General features: G+C 35.1%; 1 protein-coding gene across 1 annotated transcript; it reads left to right on the forward strand.

Moving 5' to 3' along the window:
- Window positions 1-80: 80 nt before the first annotated feature.
- On the forward strand, window positions 81-19830 carry LOC123693875 (leucine-rich repeat-containing protein 40-like). The gene is made up of 11 exons (XM_045639137.1): window positions 81-348; window positions 450-634; window positions 900-1103; window positions 7751-7874; window positions 8609-8778; window positions 9569-9711; window positions 10597-10779; window positions 11092-11235; window positions 16307-16495; window positions 17762-17953; window positions 18553-19830. Exons 1-11 carry the CDS (start codon window positions 186-188, stop codon window positions 18656-18658), a joined length of 1803 nt encoding a protein of 600 aa, XP_045495093.1. The 5' UTR covers window positions 81-185; the 3' UTR covers window positions 18659-19830.
- Window positions 19831-24067: the final 4237 nt, after the last annotated feature.

Below are 24067 nucleotides of genomic sequence, written 5' to 3' on the forward strand. Positions count from 1 at the left end.
CATAATCGATATGTCAATGTCAATCAGTCATTGTCAATTCCAATCCAAATGGAAATTCGAAAATGATGCACTTTCACTTTGCACGCAGTGTTATGCTAGACATAATAAATTAAATGTTTATGTAAATGAAACAATTTTTGAACTAATATTAATTATTTAACTAAATTTATAAATAAACAACTGCTATGTCACGACGAACACCGATAAAATCAAGAGTTAAAGTGTGTAATAAATCTGTTTTTCACCTTCAAGATAAAAAAGCAGATGATAGTGAGCTCTCAATTGGCTTAATTAAATCAGCAAAGCGGACAGGACAGTTGAGTTTATGCAACAGGGGACTAGGGAGCGGTGAGTTTAAAATTAAAGTTTGAGAAATTTTATTTAACAAGCTAAATCCCATGTAAACATAGGCAATTTATTCTTTAAAATTTCTTATTTGGTTCTCGCAGTTCCTGAAAATGTGTGGAAAATCGATGAACTTGTTATGGATGATACCAAAGAGGTAGATTTTGCAAGATCAGACCAAAATAATTGGTGGAACTGTGAGCCCTTGAAAATGCTTGATCTCAGTTCCAATGTCATTAAGGCAATATCGCCAAATGTCAAATTACTACAAGATCTTGTTACCCTCAAGGTAAACTCTTTTATGTGTTATTAACATGTTTATCTTTACAAATTATTTAATGTTTGAATCAAAGAAATATTGTTTAGTTTATCAAAATTATTTGAAGCTTACTCCAATACTCCTAATTATGAATAAACCTGTGCTTGCCATAACTTGCATCACTCAAAATAGAAAAGCTAAAGGCATAAATATACCAAACAAGTACCATCTTTAAGCGAAATTTGAAAAAATATCTAATTCAACATATTCTCTGACTGAGGCAATATATTTTCAGTTACATGATAATGCCTTAACATGCCTACCATCAGAGATTGGAGAGTTAAAGAGCTTGTCAAATCTCAGCTTGGATCATAACAAATTGAAGGAGTTGCCGATAGAGTTCTACAAACTAACAGAGTTGAGGTGGTTGAGCATATCACATAATGAGCTTATTAAAATCGTACCTGATTTTGGTGATTTAGTCATGTTAACGTTTCTGGTAAGTTACTTTAATAAACCAATCATTTAATTTTATGTTATGTAGGTACCAAATTTAATGAGCCATGCATTAAATATAATAATAACATATAAGAAGGGCTGTTTTTTATTTTAACAAAAAAAAATATATATATAATATTGGTCGCGCCAATATAAAATATATACGCAAATATATTCTCGATATAAAGTGGACTGTATTTAGATCAACGTGGTGTTAGCAAAGAGGGGAAAGACGGGAACACACGGCACATACCTCGTCGGAGGGAGTAGCGTCCAGAACACACGCCGCTGCCACGCGGTCAGGGTCCTCCAGCTCGCGGCGGGCAAGAACGGGTCCAGTCCAACACTCCACACAAACACACACGCGGCGGTGAGCGCGACCAAGGGCCGGGGCACGGGATGCCCCGGGGGTGTTACAAAAGCACAATGCCTGATGATCTAGAGAGCCTCGTGGAAGCTCTCCGGCGGTGAGTCCCGATCCTCGCGAAAGATCGGAGAGAACTGCTGGCTGTCGTTCGTGACATAGGTAGGTCACGTGACGAGCGCTAAATAGCGCGCGATGATTGGTTGTGCTCGTATGTAGGGAAGGATGAAGGAATACACCACAAATAATAAACATTTAATTTCTACATTTACTATTTTAATTATATTGGCGTTACCATATCCACCCGCCCTAAATGGGTCACCATTTAAAACCAATCATAAGATACAGCGAAAAACTATGACTCTAGGATCGCATAATGCGCGCGGGTTAATAAAGTCCTAAGAGCCACGGCGGTAATATAAATAACAAATTCTATGGCTCCAGGAGCGCATAATGCGAGCGGGATAATAAAAAATCCTAAAAGTCACGGCGGAAAATATAACCAACAAATTCTATGACTCTAGGATCGCGTAAAGCGAGCGGGGTATAAAAAAATTCCTAAAGTCACGGCGGTATTTATAACTAAAGCGGTGCGAAAAACTTAAGATTAAACTTAACTAACTGCGGTAATATATTAATGCGATATAACTATTGTCTTGGAAGCGGACATAAACGAACGACCGGGCGAAGGTAATGTACAAACGCGCGCGACGTCGTCCTTTGAAGGATGTACTTTCTCTACGACGGCTAAAGCCCAGGTTAGGGGCGGTGCATTATCATTTATTACAACCACGACCGTTCCAGGAGTAATAGGTGTGGAAAGCGTATTCCATTTCTGCCTAACCTGCAAGCCGTGTAAGTATTCCATTCTCCAACGTTTCCAAAACGACTGGACTAACTTGTCCAGTAGCGAATGCCTATCAAGCAAACTGACGTGATCAGATTTGACTTGCGGCGCGGGTAATGCTAATAAAAGCGCGGTGATTAAAATAACACGAAACAAATGCGTTATATTATTCATATATTTAATATGATAATAATCAATGATCATGATAATTACGTGATCATTGCGCGGTAGGTAATATCACTGATGCTTATGTGCATATTCCAGGGCGGTATCGCTTAGACGTCCGATGAGGATTAGTCTGTTGCGAATAAAAGGCTTGAAGTGATTGAAAGCCTGCGAATAAAATTTATAATAGAGTATATTGGAATACTCCTCTGCAAAATGTTTATTTTGCAGGGCGGGAATAATTTTATTTACAGCGAAATTAGGTTCCTCTACGGTGATCATAACACCGCGGCGGGTTAACAATATAAGGAACCTATAAATATAAAATACACGACGCGACGAGACGCGAAGGGCGGTATCGTATAAAGCGCAATGCTTTATAGGCGGGCACACAGTGTGCGTGCATAATTTTCGTTCGGGAATGTCTGCAATAGACTCACCATTGAGACTCCTAAGAAGCCAATCAGATGGGTCCGAACGAGCCCACTGGGGTCCTTGGAACCACAGAGGGTGCGAGACGAGATTTTGTGGCGTAATGCCACGCGAAAGTACGTCAGCGGGATTTTCAATACCAGAAACATGGTAGTAGTTATCTGATGGGATGTTATACGCGACTGTGGGAGCAACGAAGCCCATCATGTCCCACAGACGGGCGATAGTTGACAAGATGGAGCGCTTAGTGCACATCACATCGGCGGGTGCGGTAATTTTAAAATAAAAACAATCATCAACAGTAGACCAATGCAGACCAAGTAATTTATGTTGCACGGTCTTATCAAACTCTACCGCGGAGGGTAAAAGTTTGTGCGAAGCGGGAAGATTATCTAACACATTTTTACTATTACTATTCCATTTAACTAGATCCCACTGAGCTCCCTTAAACAAATCGATGAGCTGCTGCGACGCGGAAACTGCTTCACATTCCGTGGGAATAGAGAAGGCGATATCATCCATATACAACGAGGAAGACGCAATGCTACTCGCGAGCGGATATTTCGCGCCGTCATCTTCTACGAGCTGTCTTACCGTGCGCAGTGCATGATAAGGACTAGACTTGATGCCGAAGCAAACTCGATTAAATTGATAAAGAAGTAGCGGATCCTGCGGGCTGAAACGATATAAAAAACATTGAAAACGACGATCAAACTCACGCACGAAAATCTGCAGGAATTGTTGGCGGCAATCGGCGGTCATGGCAATCGCGTGGAGACGAAAACCTAAAATAATTGTAAACAAATTGCCTTGTAAATTCGGCCCAACATGCAGAAGGTCATTCAATGAACGCTGGCTTCCAGAAGTTGGCATGCTAGCATCTAAAACCATGCGCAGCTTAGTCGACGATTTATCCTCGCGCAGAACAGCGTGATGCGGTATAATATAAATAGGTGTAGGGTCACGCGGATCATACGGAGGCGCGGGTGAAATATAATTCTTAGTTAGATAATCCTTTATGACGTCATCATATGCCAACCTTAATTTAGGTGAAGCCTGTAGCTTTCTTTCAAGGCACATGAAACGCTTGCGGGCAATATTAAATGAGTCACCGAGAGTGTAGAAATCATCCTTAAATGGAAGCGAAACAATATATCTGCCACTCACGGGGTCGCGGGTTGTAGTTAATTTATAATATTCTTCACATTCAACATCATCGGGATGTTGAACGGGCGGTGCGGTAGGAAGCTCCTCGAGCTCCCAGAAACGCCTGACTAATGAGTCAATAGCGGCGGTCTCTTGAACGTGACAACACGTCAAGGGCGGTTTATGTATGTTAGGTATGGTGGGTACTGAACCCATTATTACATAGCCTAACACGGTGCGCAATGCAGCGGGCGCCGACGAGTCACAAGATGCATGAACTACGTCGGGGAGAAGCAGATGAGGGAACAGAGAAGCACCGATTAATAAATCGATTTTATTTGGCGTACCAAAACTCTCATCTGCGAGCGGTAAATGCGAAATATGCGATAAGACAGAAGTGTCTATAACAGCGGTCGGTAATAAATCCGTAACATGATCAACAACTAGCGGTGAAATATTAAAAGATATGTTGTTGTCAAGGCGCGAATAAAATTTTATATTTACGGAATTACTATTTATAATTTTTTCTGAACCACCGAACCCCTTAATAATAGTACGTTCGGTTTTCTGCGGTTTAATACCTAAGCGTTCACAGCATTCATTCGTAATGAAATGACTTTGCGAAGCGGAGTCTAAAAGCGCGCGAATAATAAGCCGTTCGTCTTTACAATTATAAGCTACGACTTCAGCGGTTGATAATAAAATAGTACATTGTTTATTCGCGGGCGCGGTGCATTGAAATGCGTTATCAGTATCAGCTGTATAGCTAGCGGTACATAGCGCTATGTCAGAGCGGACGCACTCGCCCGACGGCGGCGACGGCGCAGGCAACGGCGGTGTGCTGCGCGGCGGGGGGCGAGACGCAGGCGCGGGTATTGAAGATTCGCGTTTCAAATGTAACATTGTATGATGTTTTAATTTACAAACGCGACAATTAGAATAAGACGAGCAACTAGAAACTCGATGTTTTATACTGAGGCAATTTATACACGCGTGTCTATCCTTTACGTATTTCAAACGTTCCTGCGGACTCATTTTATGAAAACTCGAACATTTATATAAATGTTGATGCGTAATATTTTTACAAAGACAATTACTATAAGCGGAATCAGCGGTTGTTACGTAAGACTGATACGTCTTAGGCGGTGCGGAAGAAGTATTATTTGAACTGCGGTTATAATTATTCTTTCGAGGCGGTTTATTTATTCCCGAATTTGTGGAAGGATGAATGCGTTCTAATACCTTCGCACGAGTTTGAATAAATTGAACTAAGTTATCAAAAGTAGGCATTTCACTACCAAACTCAGTCTCGAAAGCGCGAACAGTATCTGAGTCTAACTTCTTCAGCGCGATATGAACAATCATTAAATCTGTAATATTATCTAACTTTATATTTTGTAAGGCGCGCACTGCGCTAATAAAGTTATCTGTAAATAAATCAAAGTTTGTTGCGGACGCACAATGCAAAGGTTTAAAATCAAACATTTGATTTAAATACGCGGAAACTAACATACGTTTATCATCATATTTATCTTTTAAAGTTTGTAAAATTAAATTATAATTTTCAGCGGAGGGGGTTATACCAGCTATAACAGTTGTGGCCTTCCCCGTTAATTTACCTAGTAAATAATATAAGCGCTCGGCATCTGTAAGGCCGGGATTGTTATGAACAATTGATTCAAAATTCGAAAGAAACAGCGGAAATGAGCGAATATCACCCGAAAATGGTACTAATTGGATAGGCGGTAATTTAGGCCTATTTTTATGCAAATTATTAATATCTCCGTGTGACGGACTTGGTTGCGAATATTGAGATTTAATTCTTATAACTCTGCTATATAAAGACTCGAATGCAACGAGACTTTTATAATCAGGTTTCGCGGTAGGTGTTAACGATAATAAGCGAGTATTGTATTCGTCTAAACATTTTTCAAATCTTTCACGTAGTGATTCTATCTGCGCGGACTCGTCAAGGAAACTTTCCATAAGCGAGGCGTTGTTATGAACGTTTAAAGACAAATCATACATTTGTTGCACCATTTCGAATATAACTTCGCGTTTAGCTAATAACATGGATAACTGCGAATCATTTATATCTTCCGAATCATTAACATCCGAAGCGTCACTATCAGGTAACTTAGTCATTTTCTTAGGCGGCATTTTTAATAACAAAAGTATATATTCAAACTGAGAATGTTACAGTAAAAGTTACAATAACAAGTAATACGACCAAATAAAGTAGGTCAGTGACGCAAGCGTAATAAGAACCGAGTATGCACTATGCAATTACAATATGGTCGGATTATAACAGCGGATCGCGGAATGTAGGTACTCGATAAATTTCGAGTGCGGGTAGACCGTAGATAAATATGATGTAATATGTTCGATTTATAATGATTTTAGCGTTATAACTGCGGATAAACGATATGAATATAGTTTTAATTAACTATTTTAATAATAATATACGCGTAACTTAATGTCACGGGCGGAATAAAATATATTTTAAGCGGAAAATAATAGATGACGCAATGTCGATCTATGCGGTTATAGTTATTTCACAATGAATGTACTATTAAATCACTTATTAGGGCCTACGATGAGTATCCTAATAAGGGCCCGGGCGGGTTTAAAATATATTTTATATGAATAGTAGAAGACGCATTGTCGTTCTACGCGGTAAATTAAATAGTATTTCGCATTGAAGATACTACTAAATACTAATACGCTTATTAGGGCCTACACAATGAGTATCCTAATAAGGGCGGTGGAATCATCAGGTAATGTACGATTCGTAAGGACTAATAATGGTTACTATCCGGCTCGAAGGACCAATCTATGGTCGCGCCAATATAAAATATATACGCAAATATATTCTCGATATAAAGTGGACTGTATTTAGATCAACGTGGTGTTAGCAAAGAGGGGAAAGACGGGAACACACGGCACATACCTCGTCGGAGGGAGTAGCGTCCAGAACACACGCCGCTGCCACGCGGTCAGGGTCCTCCAGCTCGCGGCGGGCAAGAACGGGTCCAGTCCAACACTCCACACAAACACACACGCGGCGGTGAGCGCGACCAAGGGCCGGGGCACGGGATGCCCCGGGGGTGTTACAAAAGCACAATGCCTGATGATCTAGAGAGCCTCGTGGAAGCTCTCCGGCGGTGAGTCCCGATCCTCGCGAAAGATCGGAGAGAACTGCTGGCTGTCGTTCGTGACATAGGTAGGTCACGTGACGAGCGCTAAATAGCGCGCGATGATTGGTTGTGCTCGTATGTAGGGAAGGATGAAGGAATACACCACAAATAATAAACATTTAATTTCTACATTTACTATTTTAATTATATTGGCGTTACCATATCATTGCAAAGAATACTACTTAAATATGCTTATCATTAAAAGTAATCAAGGATTAAGGGATTAGATAACTTATTTTAATCAGATCTAATAAAATATTTTATCTCTAAGGAATTTACAATATTACTTAACAGTTGAACTGAAGAATTTATAATTGTCTTTAGAATAGGTAATTAAAAGATAAATACAAACGAGAAAATCTTTAAAACTACGCAAAGGATTTTGATGCGGTTTTTTTAACAGATAGAGTGATTCAAGAGGAAAGTTGTATTAATAATTTTAAAGCGGACGAAGCCGCGGGCAGAAAGCTAGTTATTCATATAGATTTAATTTGCAGGATTTATCTCATAATAAACTGTCATCATTGCCACCTGGAATGGGTTATTTGGTGCGATTGGTGGAACTCAATTTATCACACAATGAACTAGTAGAACTTCCTCCAGATATTGTTAATTTGAGAGGTAAGTGATATCAAAATCTCATCATTAAAATTCCTCATCAAATTAATGTGCACAAAAGTGTATAACATAAGAAGTAACTAATTAAACTCAACTATAAATACTGAGTATTGAGATTTGAGACCAATTTCTGTGGGTTCTAGTAACATGCTTTTCCTGATAATTTGCTAATTTATGTTTGTAAATTTGTAAAGCGTATAAAAATCTGTGTTGTTAATTAAACTTGTCTTAAAATTTTAAATTTTTGAAAAAAACAAAGTCATTGCTCTATATTTTCTCATTCATTTTAAATGTATCTGTGTTATATACAGTATAATTGACTCCTTTATTTGGATTTTTCCATGACCTTGCTTTGTGCGTCTTTGTTATATGATCCCATTTATTGAACAAAGATGTAATAGAGTTACATATTGAACAATTACCAACTACCTAATATTAACTACTACTAAATAAGTTGATTAATTTATGGTGCACAATAAATTATGGGAACATAACAACTTTTATGATACTAAAACTATTATGTAATATGTAATATGTTGCACTGCTTTAATTTGATATATATAATATATGGTTCATGAACGAAGTAATCCTGTGGTGGGATCTAGTACTAAATGTCATTAAGAAAAAGTTTGTTATTCTAATATTTTGGTTCAAGGAACCGCAAAAATTCTATAAGAATATTTTATAACAATTTATAGGACTTAGAATATAAAACTGTATTAAGTTAATTTTCACAGATTTAAAGAAATTTAATATAAGCAATAATAATTTAAAGAATTTACCGCCAATGGGTGAATTGAGGAAAATGGAGATCTTAGACGCCAATCACAATAATATTGAAGAGTTACCAGATTTTTACGGATGCAACGCTCTAAAGGAAATATACTTAGCTAATAATTTTATTAAGGTAAATATTTATGGCAATAACGTCAAGTCATGGAGTAAGGCAATATTTCACTTCTGACACGTGTCCTCGGCACACATGGTGTTATTTTAGTACCTAAGTATCTTATGTTTTATTTTTATTCGCGTTTAAAGTCACATCTAAGCAAGGCTATACAAATTGTATATTCACGCTTTTAATTATAAAGTGCTATTTAAAAAGTCAATGTAATACATATTTTATAATTCCTTGGACGTGTAATTTTCTTAAATAGTCTGTTAAAACTATTCAAGTTTCAAACTGGATGCGGTCGCGATCTTATGCCGAAGTATCATATAACCGTTACATATTAATTACTTTGCGATAATCACAAGAAGGCTACTCTCTAATCCTACTCTTTACCTAATAATACATTGAATAATTTTTAATTCAGTGTGTTATAATATTTTCCTACAGTTTTTAATTCAAATAAAATATAAATGTTTGATATCCAACGTTCAATGGCTTCTAAAGAATATATACCTATAATTATTTAAAAAAATATATCATTTCATCAAAATCAGACTTCCCGGAAACTAATTTCTTCTCAAAATATTTCAAAGATTGGAAACATTTGTAATCTATACAAATGCTTTACCTTTTTATCGTTTTACATGCAAATTATCAACTTATACCCAGTTATGTAAATGTATTATGACTATTATATAACATTTTCTATTTCCAACTCACAATGCCGGTAATGAATGTGCGAAGTCAATGACGCGAGACAGAAATAACGCGATTAATATCAATTGATCTTGTATTGTTTTTCCAGGCGATTACCGAAGAGTTCTGCGATCAGATGCAACACTTGAATATATTAAATATAAGGGACAATAAATTGGAAATCCTGCCTGACAACATATCATTGTTACAGAAACTGAAAAGACTCGATCTGACCAATAATAATTTAAATCAGTGAGTGTTAAAGTACTTTTAGGATATTTATTAATTATGTATTCAAGATTCCTTGCGGAGAACTGTTTGTTTCGAACGCCTGTGAAAGTACCTATATAAGTATTTCAAAATAATTAAGATCATCATTATCTCAAATCTATTTCTTGTACATATTTTAAAATTACTGTCAATACCCCCTAAACATCCTCGGAAATTATATTTTCATTAGAAACAATAGTATTATCTACTATAATAGATATATATTATATTATATATTAATTTTTGTAGTAGTACTTGAAATTTTTTATATCCTCTTCTGCACGTTTTCTTTCTTTCTTATGTTATATGTAATTTTATACCTTACTTATATCTATTATATTTATTTGTATTCACTCCTTGTATATGCACTATCTACCTCTTTCAATCTTTTCATTTTCCTATATCCCAAGGTTGCCTGGAAGAAATCGCTTTAAAGCGATAAGGCCGCCAATTTGTACGGTGAAGATTCATTTTGTATATTGTTGTATTTTTATATCTGTGCATTGTACAATGAAGTGTTTTTTATTTATTTATTTTTTTTAATTATCTGAATAGCAGTTAAATAAGCAGTTGCATAAATTAACATAATTTTTGTAGTAGTTGTCTATTCCGTGATTCAAATATATTTATGAATGATAAATGTACCTATGTATAAGAACACACACATAAAACATGTCCATCACCTTCCAACTTAAACAGTCATTTGATAATAATCAACTGTATTTCAATGCACTTATGATTAATATTGCTTGTGCTTCATCGTGCAAGAGCTATTCCTTTTTTATCTGCGGAAAAGAGCGTCTTTTACTATTGAACGGTATTAATTGCCTTCGAGATAACGTAAGTAAGTATATTATTTATTTATAGGTTACCAAGGAATTTAGGGCTCTTATCTCAACTGCAAAGTATTAATATGGAAGGGAACAAATTATCGTTTGTGCGACAAGACGTAATTCGTGGTGGTACGGATAGAATGATGAAATATCTGAGGGACAGGATCGGTGAAGAAGTCGTCTCTGAGACCAGATATGAAGCGGAATGGCCTGATAAGTATGTCATAATAATAATGTTATGATGTTTAAGGAGAATCGAATGGTACATATATACAGATACATTTTGTTTGGAGCGCGAGTTAAGCCGCGGGCTCCAGCTAGTTAGATAGACATTTAAAAATTATTATTGTTTATGGTTTAGTGTCTTAGTGTTGCTGATAATCTCTCTCTCATGCTGCTGATAACTCAATAGAGTGTAAATCGTAATGTATTCTCAAGCTATTTCTTTTGGTCCTTCGAGTCGGTAAATTCCATTAAAATATATAGAATGAGGGTATAAAGAAATTATATCCAACACTTTAATACTCAGGTACACGATGAAAAAGAGTCAGTCGCTCATGGTCCCCGGCCGCGAGCTGACGTGTGTCCCCGACCACGTGTTCCGCGCAGCTGCTGATGCTGAGGTGCATATCGTTGACATATCCAAGAATAAACTCACTGCTATACCTACTAGGTTAGTATGGGACTAAGTGACATTGTTTTTTGATTTTAAAATAGGTTTTGTTGCATGAAACAAAAATGTAAGTTAGTTCGGTAAGTGTTGACCAAATGATGCACAAAATCTAATCGAATATTAAATTAATATCCAAAGGGTGAAGAAAACAGCATTGCGCAAAATTACAAAAAATGCGGGTATACTGCAATATCTGTGTACTCGATAAATAAGTCATTTAGTTATAATACTTTCCACTTATGGTTAAGGACGTATTTACAAATTGACGCGCATCAATTTTAGGTATTGAGTCTTACTACTACACGTGCACGGCTCACACACACATCGAAATGCGCGAAGCGGCGAAATTATGAGTAAACTGACACGACTTGATAATTGAGCTTATTTTTATTGCTATGTTTTTTTTAACTTTACTTTGATTTGTAAAGTTTGTAACGTTGAATGGTCACAAAAGTAGATACCATTTATCTAATTTCATTGGACAGTGATTGTTTGGTAAACAAGTACTTGCCAAAGTGTACTTCGAAGACTGGTACTGGAACTCATAGACGAGTGGAGCTAGGTGTGCCGAGTTTGGGCTCGTTTTGTTAAAAAAATTATACTGCGTCCGTATAACAGGTATACCTGTTATCTATGGACGCAGTATAATTTTTTTTTAATTGTACCGATTTCGTACAAAATCGATATCTCAGGATCCTTAGGATCACAAAACAGGAAACTGTTACCAAAATTTAAAAAAGTCAACGCCATTTTGATTTTTTTTGTTATTGTACCGATTTCGTTCCAAATCGATATCTGAGGATCTCTAGGATCGCAAAACAGGAAACTGTTACAAAAATTTGAAAAAGTCAACGCCATTTTGAAATTTTCTGTTATTGTACCGATTTCGTTCAAAATCGATATCTGAGGCTCCCTGGGATCGCAAAACAGGAAACTGGTACCAAAATTTTAAAAAGTCAGCGCCATTTTGAAATTCTTTGTTATTGTACCGATTTCGTTCAAAATCGATATCTGAGGATCCCTAGGATCACAAAACAGGAAACTGTTACCAAAATTGAAAAAAAGTCAACGCCATTTTGAAATTTTCTGTTATTGTACCGATTTCGTTCAAAATCGATATCTGAGGCTCCCTGGGATCGCAAAACAGGAAACTGTTACAAAAATTTGAAAAAGTCAACGCCATTTTGAAATTTTCTGTTATTGTACCGATTTCGTTCAAAATCGATATCTGAGGCTCCCTGGGATCGCAAAACAGGAAACTGGTACCAAAATTTTAAAAAGTCAGCGCCATTTTGAAATTCTTTGTTATTGTACCGATTTCGTTCAAAATCGATATCTGAGGATCCTTAGGATCACAAAACAGGAAACTGTTACCAAAATTGAAAAAAAGTCAACGCCATTTTGAAATTTTCTGTTATTGTACCGATTTCGTTCAAAATCGATATCTGAGGCTCCCTGGGATCGCAAAACAGGAAACTGGTACCAAAATTTTAAAAAGTCAGCGCCATTTTGAAATTCTTTGTTATTGTACCGATTTCGTTCAAAATCGATATCTGAGGATCCTTAGGATCACAAAACAGGAAACTGTTACCTAAATTGAAAAAAAGACAACGTCATTTTGAAATTTTCTGTTATTGTACCGATTTCGTTCAAAATCGATATCTGAGACTCCCTGGGATCACAAAACAGGAAAATGGTACCGAAATTTAAAAAATTCGGCGCCATTTTGAAATTCTTTGTTAATTGACAGATTTCGTTCAAAATCGATACCTGAGGATCCTTAGGATCAAACTCAGCTCTGCTGGTTACGCTGGCAGAAAGATTCGACAGTTAACTGACATAGAAACTGCAAGAATTGTATATTTTGCTTCTTTACCAGCTGAATTTATTAAATTTTGGTACCAGTTTCCTATTTTGCGATCGTAGATACTCAGATATCGATTTTGAAGGAAATCGGTACAACAAAGAATTTCAAAATGGCGCTGATTTTTTAAAATTTTGGTACCAGTTTCCGGTTTTGTGATCGTAGAGATCTTTAGATATCGATTTTGAACGAAATCAGTACAATAACAAAAATTTCAAAATGGCGTTGACTTTTTTTATTTTAGTAACAGTTTCCTGTTTTGTGATCCTAAGGATCCTCAGATATCGATTTTTAACGATATCGGTACAATAACAAAAAAATCAAAATGGCGTTGACTTTTTTAAATTTCGGTACCATTTTCCTGTTTTGTGATCCTAAGGAGCCTCAGATATCGATTTTGAACGAAATCGGTACAATAACAGAAATTTTCAAAATGGCGTTGACTTTTTTTCAATTTTGGTAACAGTTTCCTGTTTTGTGATCCTAAGGATCCTCAGATATCGATTTTGAACGAAATCGGTACAATAACAAAGAATTTCAAAATGGCACTGACTTTTTAAAATTTTGGTACCAGATTCCTGTTTTGCGATCCCAGGGAGTCTCAGATATCGATTTTGAGCGAAATCGGTACAATAACAACGAATTTCAAAATGGCGCTGGCTTTTTAAAATATTGGTACCAGTTACCTGTTTTGCGATCCTAGGGATCCTTAGATATTGATTTTGAACGAAATCGGTACAATAACAAAGAATTTCAAAATGGCGCTGACTTTTAAAAATTTTGGTACCAGTTTCCTGTTTTGCGATCCCAGGGAGCCTCAGATATCGATTTTGAACGAAATCGGTACAATAACAAAGAATTTCAAAATGGCGCTGACTTTTTAAAATTTTGGTACCAGTTTCCTGTTTTGCGATCCCAGGGAGCCTCAGATATCGATTTTGAACGAAATCGGTACAATAACAGAAAATTTCAAAATGGCGTTGACTTTTTTTCAATTTTGGTAACAGTTTCCTGTTTTGTGATCCTAAGGATCCTCAGATATCGATTTTGAACGAAATCGGTACAATAACAAAGAATTTCAAAATGGCGCTGACTTTTTAAAATTTTGGTACCAGTTTCCTGTTTTGCGATCCCAGGGAGCCTCAGATATCGATTTTGAACGAAATCGGTACTATAACAGAAAATTTCAAAATGGCGTTGACTTTTTTTCAATTTTGGTAACAGTTTCCTGTTTTGTGATCCTAAGGATCCTCAGATATCGATTTTGAACGAAATCGGTACAATAACAAAGAATTTCAAAATGGCGCTGACTTTTTAAAATTTTGGTACCAGTTTCCTGTTTTGCGATCCCAGGGAGCCTCAGATATCGATTTTGAACGAAATCGGTACAATAACAGAAAATTTCAAAATGGCGTTGACTTTTTCAAATTTTTGTAACAGTTTCCTGTTTTGTGATCCTAAGGATCCTCAGATATCGATTTTGAACGAAATCGGTCAATTAACAAAGAATTTCAAAATGGCGCCGAATTTGGGTTAAATTTAAAAATGATGCAGGCGAAGCTGCCGGCAAACCTGTAGTATTTTTATAAGTCGACAAACTCAAACTCAAACTCAAACATTTATTTATTCAATTAGACTTCTTCGAGAAGCACTTTTGAAACGTCAATACAATATATTTTTATCATTTACCACCGATTCGGAAAGCAGTATCTATGGAGAAGAATCGGCAAGAAACTCCATAGTTGCTCTTTTAAATCATTTCAGTATTACAATTTAATTTTACAAAATATGTAAGTTATTTTGTAAATGCACCTGCAGGTCACTCCATCAAGTCCGGAGGTAAGGTCTCAACATAACTAACAAAATGAGCCCAAACTCGGCACACCTAGCTCTAACCATCTTTTAGTTCCAGTAGCAGTCTTCGAAGTACACCTGCAGGTCACTCCATCAAGTCCGGAGGTAAGGTCTCAACATAACTAACAAAACGAGCCCAAACTCGGCATACCTAGCTCTACTCGTCTATTAGTTCCAGTAGCAGTCTTCGAACTTTCGAAGTACACATGCAGGTCACTCCATCAAGTCAGAAACTAAATATGAAATTTATAATCCCACTAGCGGTCCGCCCCGGCTTCGCCCGTGGTACATATTAACGTTTTCTCTACATAAGAACCATCCTCGTACTTCAAGGAATATAATAAAAAAAGAATTATCGAAATCGGTTCAGCCGTTCTCGAGTTATGGAATTACAACGAAAAGTGGCATTGATTTTTATATATTAGATAAGTATGAAAAACTATAAATAAAATCTTTCCTTGGTGTGCCTTGGTTGTCGGTGCAGAATGCGTCAATGATCAAGTTTATTAGGTCAAATATTTTGTATACGTACAGCGATCTTTTCGTAAACGAGGAACTGCTTACAAGCGTCACAGCGTCTACTCACAAAGGCGTCCGAGCGCCGACTAAATTACTAAAATATTTCATTACAAATTTTATCAAGATAGTGACAAATAAAATAACCCTTATTTCAATGCAATAAGTATCACGCGTTACAGCTAAATATGTGAAAAAATAAGATTTGATTTTAATTTTTTTCTCAGCCTATTTGTAACATTTTGATAGTTTTATCTAGTACCTTTTTGAGTTAGACATGTCTACTTCCTTAAAATATTTTTAAATAAATCAATTTGTTTTATTAAATACAAGAAAAATGCTCGTTTATTCAGCACGATATTGTCAATTTTGTGTGAAGAGGCAACGGAAATTATTTTTTTCAATATTATAAACCAAAATTTTCGACTTAAAAATTAGTACCACTTAAAGATTAAGGAGTAATCTATTTATGGTAATTATTAGTTAAATTTGGTTTTGTACTATTTCGCCGCAAAATGCACCGAAAAACTGCTTATTTTAGTCAGATTCGTAAACGCGTCCTTAAACGTGAAATCAATAAAAAATCAAACTTATAGGATTGCATCTGATGATATGTTTTAATTTAAAAATGTGTGCGTGTACTAGTGTACACACGTAAGAAGTGAAACTTCTTTATGACCTTATTTTTCAAAAAATAATTTACTATATGCACTTTACACTTTACAGAAATACGTCGAATCACGCGTGGTAGGGATAAGAAAAAGATGGCGCGTAACGGAAAATGTCACACTAACTGAAAGTTTCACTTCAAAAATTATCATGAATTTAATTTTTCAGCATTACCATGCTCAGCGAATGGCTATCACAACTGGTTCTAACATCGAACAGTATAGAGAGTATACCGCCGGAAATCGGTTCTTTACAACACTTGCAGTTTCTGGACTTGGGCAAAAATTGCCTTGCTGATTTACCTATTGAGCTCGGTGACTTGAAGCACTTGAGGGAACTAGTGATTTGTAATAATAAGTGAGTATAGGATTTTAAGACGAGATGTTATTTTATGTTTGGTATGAAAAGAGAAAGAAAGAGATATAAAAGTATAGATTTATTTGCTATAACAGCTAAAATATTCTTATATAAAAAAAAACATCAACAAAACATCTTAACAATTATAAGAATATAGTTATACAAAGAATATAGAAAAGTAAAGCTGATTTAAGTATACCACTTAACCTAATCCCTTATTATCTTATTAGCTATACCTTGAATCAACCCTAAGTTGTAAAAATAAATGAAGGTAACTTGCATAAAAGTGTAAATGGAAAAAATAGTAATATTAGAATAGGTTCCCCTATCCCTATCCCCTTAGATTAAGGATTGGTCTCCGCGCGCGCTATGACTAGATACCGCCGGCGTACTCGAAAAATGCGGCAACTAAAAGTACGCCGAATTTGGCGTACCTACCCAAGCCAGTCGTGTCACAAGCATTGTGTGGAGAGGACGTACCGATAGTTTCTAAAGATTTTGGACAAAACCTGAAGTAAAATGCCTGTTTGTGCCATAAAACTGTATAAAAAAAATACAACAAAAAATAAGAAAGACACTGGGATCACGTACCATCAGGAATAATCGTATTATTCGATATTTCACCTGTACTTTGAAAATGTTGTTTACGAAAATACGACGCCATTTAGTGTTGCCGTACTGCATATCCCAAAAACACACTTTTAATTTGAACTTATTTTATTCATAATGTTTTTTTCAATACTATTACTAACGCATATATTAAAAAATGATAATAACAATAATTTATTTCTGTTTAACCTTGTTTAACTGACTCATATATATTTTATTATTTTTATTTCCGCTTTTATACTTTTAAACAACCTTTGTGACTATAGTATAGTGTCATCGCAAGTGGATTTGAGTCGCATGTTCATGGGTTCGATTCCCGGCAAGGCCAAAATGAAATAAAAATATTTTTCAAACTTCTTTCCAAGATAGCCCACTTCCCATTTATGAGGTAAAATTTATGTACCTGGCAGTACAATTCTTCACACACACTAGCGTCCTTACAAATTGCCTTACACACTACAGAACTGAGTTGCCGCACTCACGGAGCTATTGTTTTTAGGTGGAGCGGTATCTAGTCGTAGCGCGCGCGCGGAGACCAATCCATAATCTAAGCCTATCCCCATTTACACTTTGGTTTTTACCCTTCACGCGATCTTATTTAATTTTAACACTAGTAAGTCAGTTTTCCTAGTTAATTTTTTTATTTTTTTTTCATAGATTCACTAAAATCCCGCGCTGTGTGTACGAGTTGGATCATCTAGAGATACTATTGGCGGCTGAGAACCAAATAACTGAGATCAATATATCTTCAGATGCTCTCGCTAAATTAAAGCGATTGGCGGTACTAGATCTTACCAATAACAGTATTATGAGCGTGCCACCTGAGTTGGGGAACTTTACGCATTTGAGGTTAGTTTATCTTATCTTATGTATAAAAATGAATCGCAAAATGTGTTGGTAAGCGCATAACTCGAAAACGACTGAACCGATTTTGATAATTCTTTTTTTATTATATTTCTTGAAGTACGAGGATGGATCTTATGTAGAGAAAACGTAAACATGTACCACGGGCGAAGCCGGGGCGGACCGCTAGTAGTATATAAAGTTTGTATACAACGGAAATAATAATTGTAATGCAATAACGTTATTATTTCGGAAGTTTATACTTGCTTGTAAGTTGTATTTTTTGTTGATCTCTCACACAAATACTATTTACCGATTTTCCTGGTCTTTCCTATACACGATGGTTTCAAAATTACACAAATGTTTTAATAAATATTCAACTACCAAGTTTAATTTTCCTGTAATGAAAAATAAATAAATTCAATTGCAAATGTTATCTAAAATAAAATGTTCTAATTTCGTAAATCAAGATATTACGCATAAACAATTTTATATCATACATTGTTTTTATTATAGACATCTAGAAGTGGTTTTTCTTGTCAACGATTATTATGTTTTGAAAAGCTTTAAAAGTGGCCGGTATTATAATAATAACCTATTTCCAGGTCATTAGAGCTGATGGGTAATTGCTTCAGACAGCCTCGACACGCGATTCTGGCAAAGGGCACGGCGTCCATCTTGTCGTACCTCAGAGACCGAATACCGGTCTAGTTCGAACGTTCTCAATTCGAAATCTTTTAACGTTCCGAAAAAAAAGAAGATAAACGTTAAAAAAGTAAATAAAAAAAAATGTTCCAAAAAAGCACAATTCAAATTCGGAACACCGCTTTTCTTGACTGCTTTGACGTATTTAAAGCACTACGAAGAAAATGCTGGCTGAAAATATATACAAGCTTCTTAAGCGATTTTTGCTTTTTTTGATGTGTATTGAGTGCGTGTGAAATATTTTTATGAATTATGAAATCGCGAGCACTTAACTTTATATATTATATCCGATATGTATATCCGGGACGTATCAAATTTGATTGGTTGTGAAATTTAAGATATTCATATTAAAAAGTGACGCTCAAAATATTGGTGCCAAATATTGGTATGGCCATTGAAGAATATGTTGAAAGGTTTTGAATTGAGAATGGGCAAAGAAAGTCTTTGATATGGGAAAGTAATTATTTTTGAACGAGTTGAATTTAATATTCTGAGCAAAAGGATTTAATAAAAATGATTACTCTTGTTTAATCAAAGACTTTTAGAAACAATAAATAAAAGTTGAGATGTTAATGTTCAAGAAATGAAAATTATGAAGTATTTACATATGTCGGGAAGATATTTTTTGTTGCGTATTTATATTTGATTTGTATTAGTGATTGTAATTATAAAAAATCAACCAAAGCTAAAATTACCAAAAGATAATTGTTTTGTACCTGATTACCGCCGAATATATTATTTGTTATATTTTTTATTTGTTAAATTTGTTGATTATTGGAATATTTTGAATGTATTGAACGATTTATTTGATAAATTAACGAAATATTGTTATTATTCAGTTCCTAGCTTGAATTATTCCTGACATTTTTAAGGTTTTCGTACTAATTATCATGTGTGTTTTTTGACTATTCAAAGTGCATATGTATTTGTGACTGTATTACTTAAAAAAAAGTATTATGTTAATATAAAATATATCATTGATTATGTCGATCAAGTGTAATGTTGGTCAGAATTAAAAGATAACATGCTATGGTTAAAGTATAATAAATACCTACATAATATTACATATTATATGATATTAACAAGTATACAAAAAAATCTACTAGTCATAGGAGGCAATCATCATTTAAAATGTTTATGGTTTTTCCTTGTGCTTAGAATATAGCCATCACCGCTTATTATTTGTTTTTATTTTATTTGTATTCTTTAAAATCTACATGGTGTTGAATAGTGTGCCATCTTTTTTGCACGTTATAAGTTAATTAACAGTAAATATAACAATACATTGATATTTATAGTTAAATAATTATTAATATAAAACAAAAAAAAACTAACAACAAAACTTATTTTTATAATAAATAATAATCATACACACTAACGATAATAATATTTTTGTTACGTCTTAAAGTAAACATATAGCCAAACAAAGTAATAAGTAATAGTAATCTCTAATTCATTGCAGTTGAGGTCCAAAATAATATCACAATATACAGTTACAACCCGTAGGAAAACTTCATACATACATTCTCATATCATAAATCATAATACCCTTACGATTCTCGTAAACACGCTTACTTGTGTGCGTGAGGCATTCGGACGTTTGTATGAAGTTTCCCTACTGGCTAGCTACTAGTTATTATTCTGTGCTACTGGTTGCATCTGTATATTGTGATAATATTATGGAAATTGTTAAGGCAATAGTTAAAATTACAAATTATAGACAATAATAATTCTATTTTGGGGTTGCACGTACGAATAATTTCCATAGACAAGAGTTTCATATGATTGTATTCCATTAGATTCAGATACATTTAGATTTAAATAGTTTTGTTAGCTTTTAAAACACAGTAATAAAAAGAATCATTTTCTATTTCAATAATTGTATGAAAATATATTTTCTTGCCTTACGTACCTTACACACGGCAAGGTAAACTTCGCTAATCATGTCTGTCAATGCCTGCTTCTTAAGATATTTTGATAACTTTGAAAATTATATTCAGATTTAAGAAGAGTAAAGTCATATATTTGAAAACGTTGATATTTCTACAAATTGTTGTTATTGCATTGATTCCAGGAGATATATTTGCATTCATGAAAATATGTTGAATGAATAGATGTAATATTTTTGTAATTCTGAATAAAATACTAGTCTGAAATATAACACTCGTATAAATAATGAAGCCTAAACCAAAATGTAATTCGCTATGAAAGATCACCCGACAGTTAAACAGTTATAAAAAGTTTTTTAGAAAGATATTAAAATAAAATTATGAATTGTTTACAAATTCGCAAATTTATAGTATTGTACCGTAGTTGCCTAAACTCTAAAGCAATAAAACACATTCATATTGTACCTGGTAGCTTAGCAATCTAGCTAAATAGCTTATTTACCACTTTGCTATTGCAAATGCCATTTCGTGTTAATGTGAGAGTAAATTATAAGTTGTTTTGATCATAATCATAAGCGCACAATAAATTATTTATCGCTAGCACTGTTGTTTTATTGCCATCACAAAAACCCTTTATTGGACATCGTATGAAATAGTGTCATTTTTTTTGTAGGACTGTCATATACGTGAAAGTAAGTATGTGAAGAAGGGAGTTGGAGAGAGGAGGATCTTTCGTCCAAAATTGACCGATTAGATATGTATGAAATTTTGTATCTAAGACTTACATTAGTCTGGTTATATATTATATAACTTGAATCTTACCTAGAATCTTTAATCCGGGTAACACGAAATAGATTTTCCTGTCATCATTCCGATACATATTATGAAATGTTTTATTATAACTTTTAAATAGTCCTTGGGCCTTAGACAAACGTACGTAACGCCATGGAATAGAAACTGCTAACGCTAATTATTGACATAAGCTCTTGACATTTTGGTAATGGTTCGATCACACTACCAACGACGCAGACGACCACGACCAAAGTTCCAATCTTGCCGAAATTTGTTCAAAATCAATATTAAAATCTCCCGTCATTCTGGTACTCAGGAATAAAAAAATTCGAGGTCAATTAATAAAAAGAAATAGGGTTTTTTGCGATTTTCGCCGAGACGGTAAGTTTATCATACAATCACCTGAACCAAAATTGTATATAATCTAATTATCTATAAAAAAGGTTAAATACATTTTTTTCTAGGAGCCACCGTTTCTATGAAAAACCTGTTTGTTTATCCATTGATCTCAAAATTTTTTTTTCCAAACACCAATACGACAGGAAATTCTTAAATTTCATTTTTAATTGTGTTTTGCACAATTTTATTTAATTGCGACTGGATGAAAATTTTGTTCGTGGTCGTCGTTGTCGTTGGTAGGGTGACCGAATCCTTATGCAAAACATCATACGCTTATGTCAATTTCTATCGATAGCGTATTCTATTCCTTGGCGTTTTGCCGTTTGGCTAAGGCCCCTTGAACACCATAGATCAGTTCACAGTTTTTATTTGGCTCGTCTGTCTACGCACGCGATCGGCTTGCATTCTTCGGTGAAGCATTAGCATAACAATACTGAATGTAGTCGAATTAACATAACAGATTACTTTTATAGGTCATAGAATAAATGGTGGCATGCTAAAGTATGGTTTTTAATATAATTTATTTATCGACTATTAGACTTTATTTGGAGTGACGTTCAGAATTCAGATAATTTGTCATGATTTTACGAGTGTTTGGAATTATACCTACCTATAACTAGTTACATGCATTACTATAGTTTCCTGTCAACTTAATGGGCTAAAATATGCAGCTTATTCTCGTACGTAGTCCCGAAAGGTCCTGCCTGAAAATCCCGTCAATCCTGAAATCCTCTACCATATGCTAACTTAGAACCAAAGGGCTGGCAGTCCAAAGTTTAAACATGAAGTGATTGACATTGTACAGGCACAAATTTACACAATATTGTCTAGCCGTAAACCCTTCATTATATTCTATCAATAGGAGACGGATATCAAGATCCTCACCAATTATGCAAATTACCAGCATGATGAAATTGACAAACGAGCATACTTAATATTATGACGGATGGTTTCGTAATGATGCGAAATAAAATGCTGGTTATCGGTAAAACATAGTGGCTCTGTTATTACTGGAAGCACTTCGCCCGTATGCCGTGGCCGTTACAAAATACGTAGTTTGTCGTCAAACGAGCGTATTATCATTCGTTTTCACTATCGTTGACTCGTCATTCTATTGTAAATTGTCTGTAAAACCATAATAACTGCAAGGTCGTGGTGAGGAGTGGGGACCGGCACATGACCAGAGGCGGCTCGTGACAAAATTTTATGGGTGTTCACTTGAAATAAAACACTGAAAATACCTACATGGTTTAATTAAAAAAATACTTATAAAGGAAATGCATAGGTACGTCTTTCTTTTTGGTGTGCAATAATATCTATAACTTGACACAATCTATTAACCTTCGTAAAATATGTCTGTTTTTATCGACACGGTCATTGAACTCGCGTATTGACTTTCGGTACGCGGAATCTAGTGCTTTACGAATGTCTTGTCATTCGATAGACGCCAATTGCAGTTCATTCAACAAATGGTACCTACCGAGATTGTGAATGTTTTTTCATCTTGATTGAAAGATGAGCTAAGTCGTCAACGCCCGTTTCAGTCCAAGCACTCTCACCTCCGCCGGCCGCGCCCGCTTCAAATAAAAGACACGGAAAACAAAATATTTTGTTGCTTTCATGTTCATCACAACCACACAACCACGGTGTTTTCACATATTATTCGGATTTAAACACACGCGTATATGTTTTCGTTTTTGTCGTACATTTTTGCGTAAGGTCAAGTCCAGGCCGTGGCGGTCCCTTAGCTTTCAATTCAAGTCGAATTTGTAACGTTTTAACACACTTTTTAATGAACGCCACATTATAATTGTCCATTTTAACACTCACAAGTAATACTGATAACTACAGGCTATTTCAACAGTCAACACGTATCTTATGATTTTAATAAGAAAATTCCCGAATATAGGTACATTCGCGCGCGTGCAAGTTGACTAGAGTGTTTGTTTATATAGTTTGAGTGGCAACCTCGCGCGCAATCGCTGTCTTGTGGCGCGCGGTAAAAACGAACCGGCAACGTTTGCGGGAGCGGCGCTCCGAATTTTGCTATTTTTTCATAGAAAATCTTCTGTTTCACGCGCAGGACTCTGACAAAACTATCTCTTTCACTCCTATTGGATTTCGTATTAGAAAATGTACTAAATATTTTTTCATTGGAGCGCAATCGTCAGCGCTCCGCTACGCGCGTTATATAATACAGTATTATAACTACAGGTGTATGGAATGATGGAATGATGGATATATTCATTGGTATTGCCAGTAGTTTTTTACGATTACGATTGATTTTAAATAGTAATAATTAATATTAATAATGAAATTAAGGAGTATGATTTTA

This window comes from Colias croceus, chromosome 8, assembly GCF_905220415.1.
Source record: "Colias croceus chromosome 8, ilColCroc2.1".
Taxonomy (NCBI): Eukaryota; Metazoa; Arthropoda; class Insecta; order Lepidoptera; family Pieridae; genus Colias; species Colias croceus.

What these genes read in the sequence shown, in the direction of transcription:
- LOC123693875 (XM_045639137.1), top strand. Translation starts at nt 186, where the DNA reads ATGTCACGACGAACACCGATAAAATCAAGAGTTAAAGTGTGTAATAAA. An exon ending in ACCAATAATAATTTAAATCA is followed by an intron (nt 9,712 to 10,596) that starts GTGAGTGTTAAA and finishes ATTTATTTATAG; the next exon opens with GTTACCAAGGAATTTAGGGC. An exon ending in GGGAACTTTACGCATTTGAG is followed by an intron (nt 17,954 to 18,552) that starts GTTAGTTTATCT and finishes ACCTATTTCCAG; the next exon opens with GTCATTAGAGCTGATGGGTA.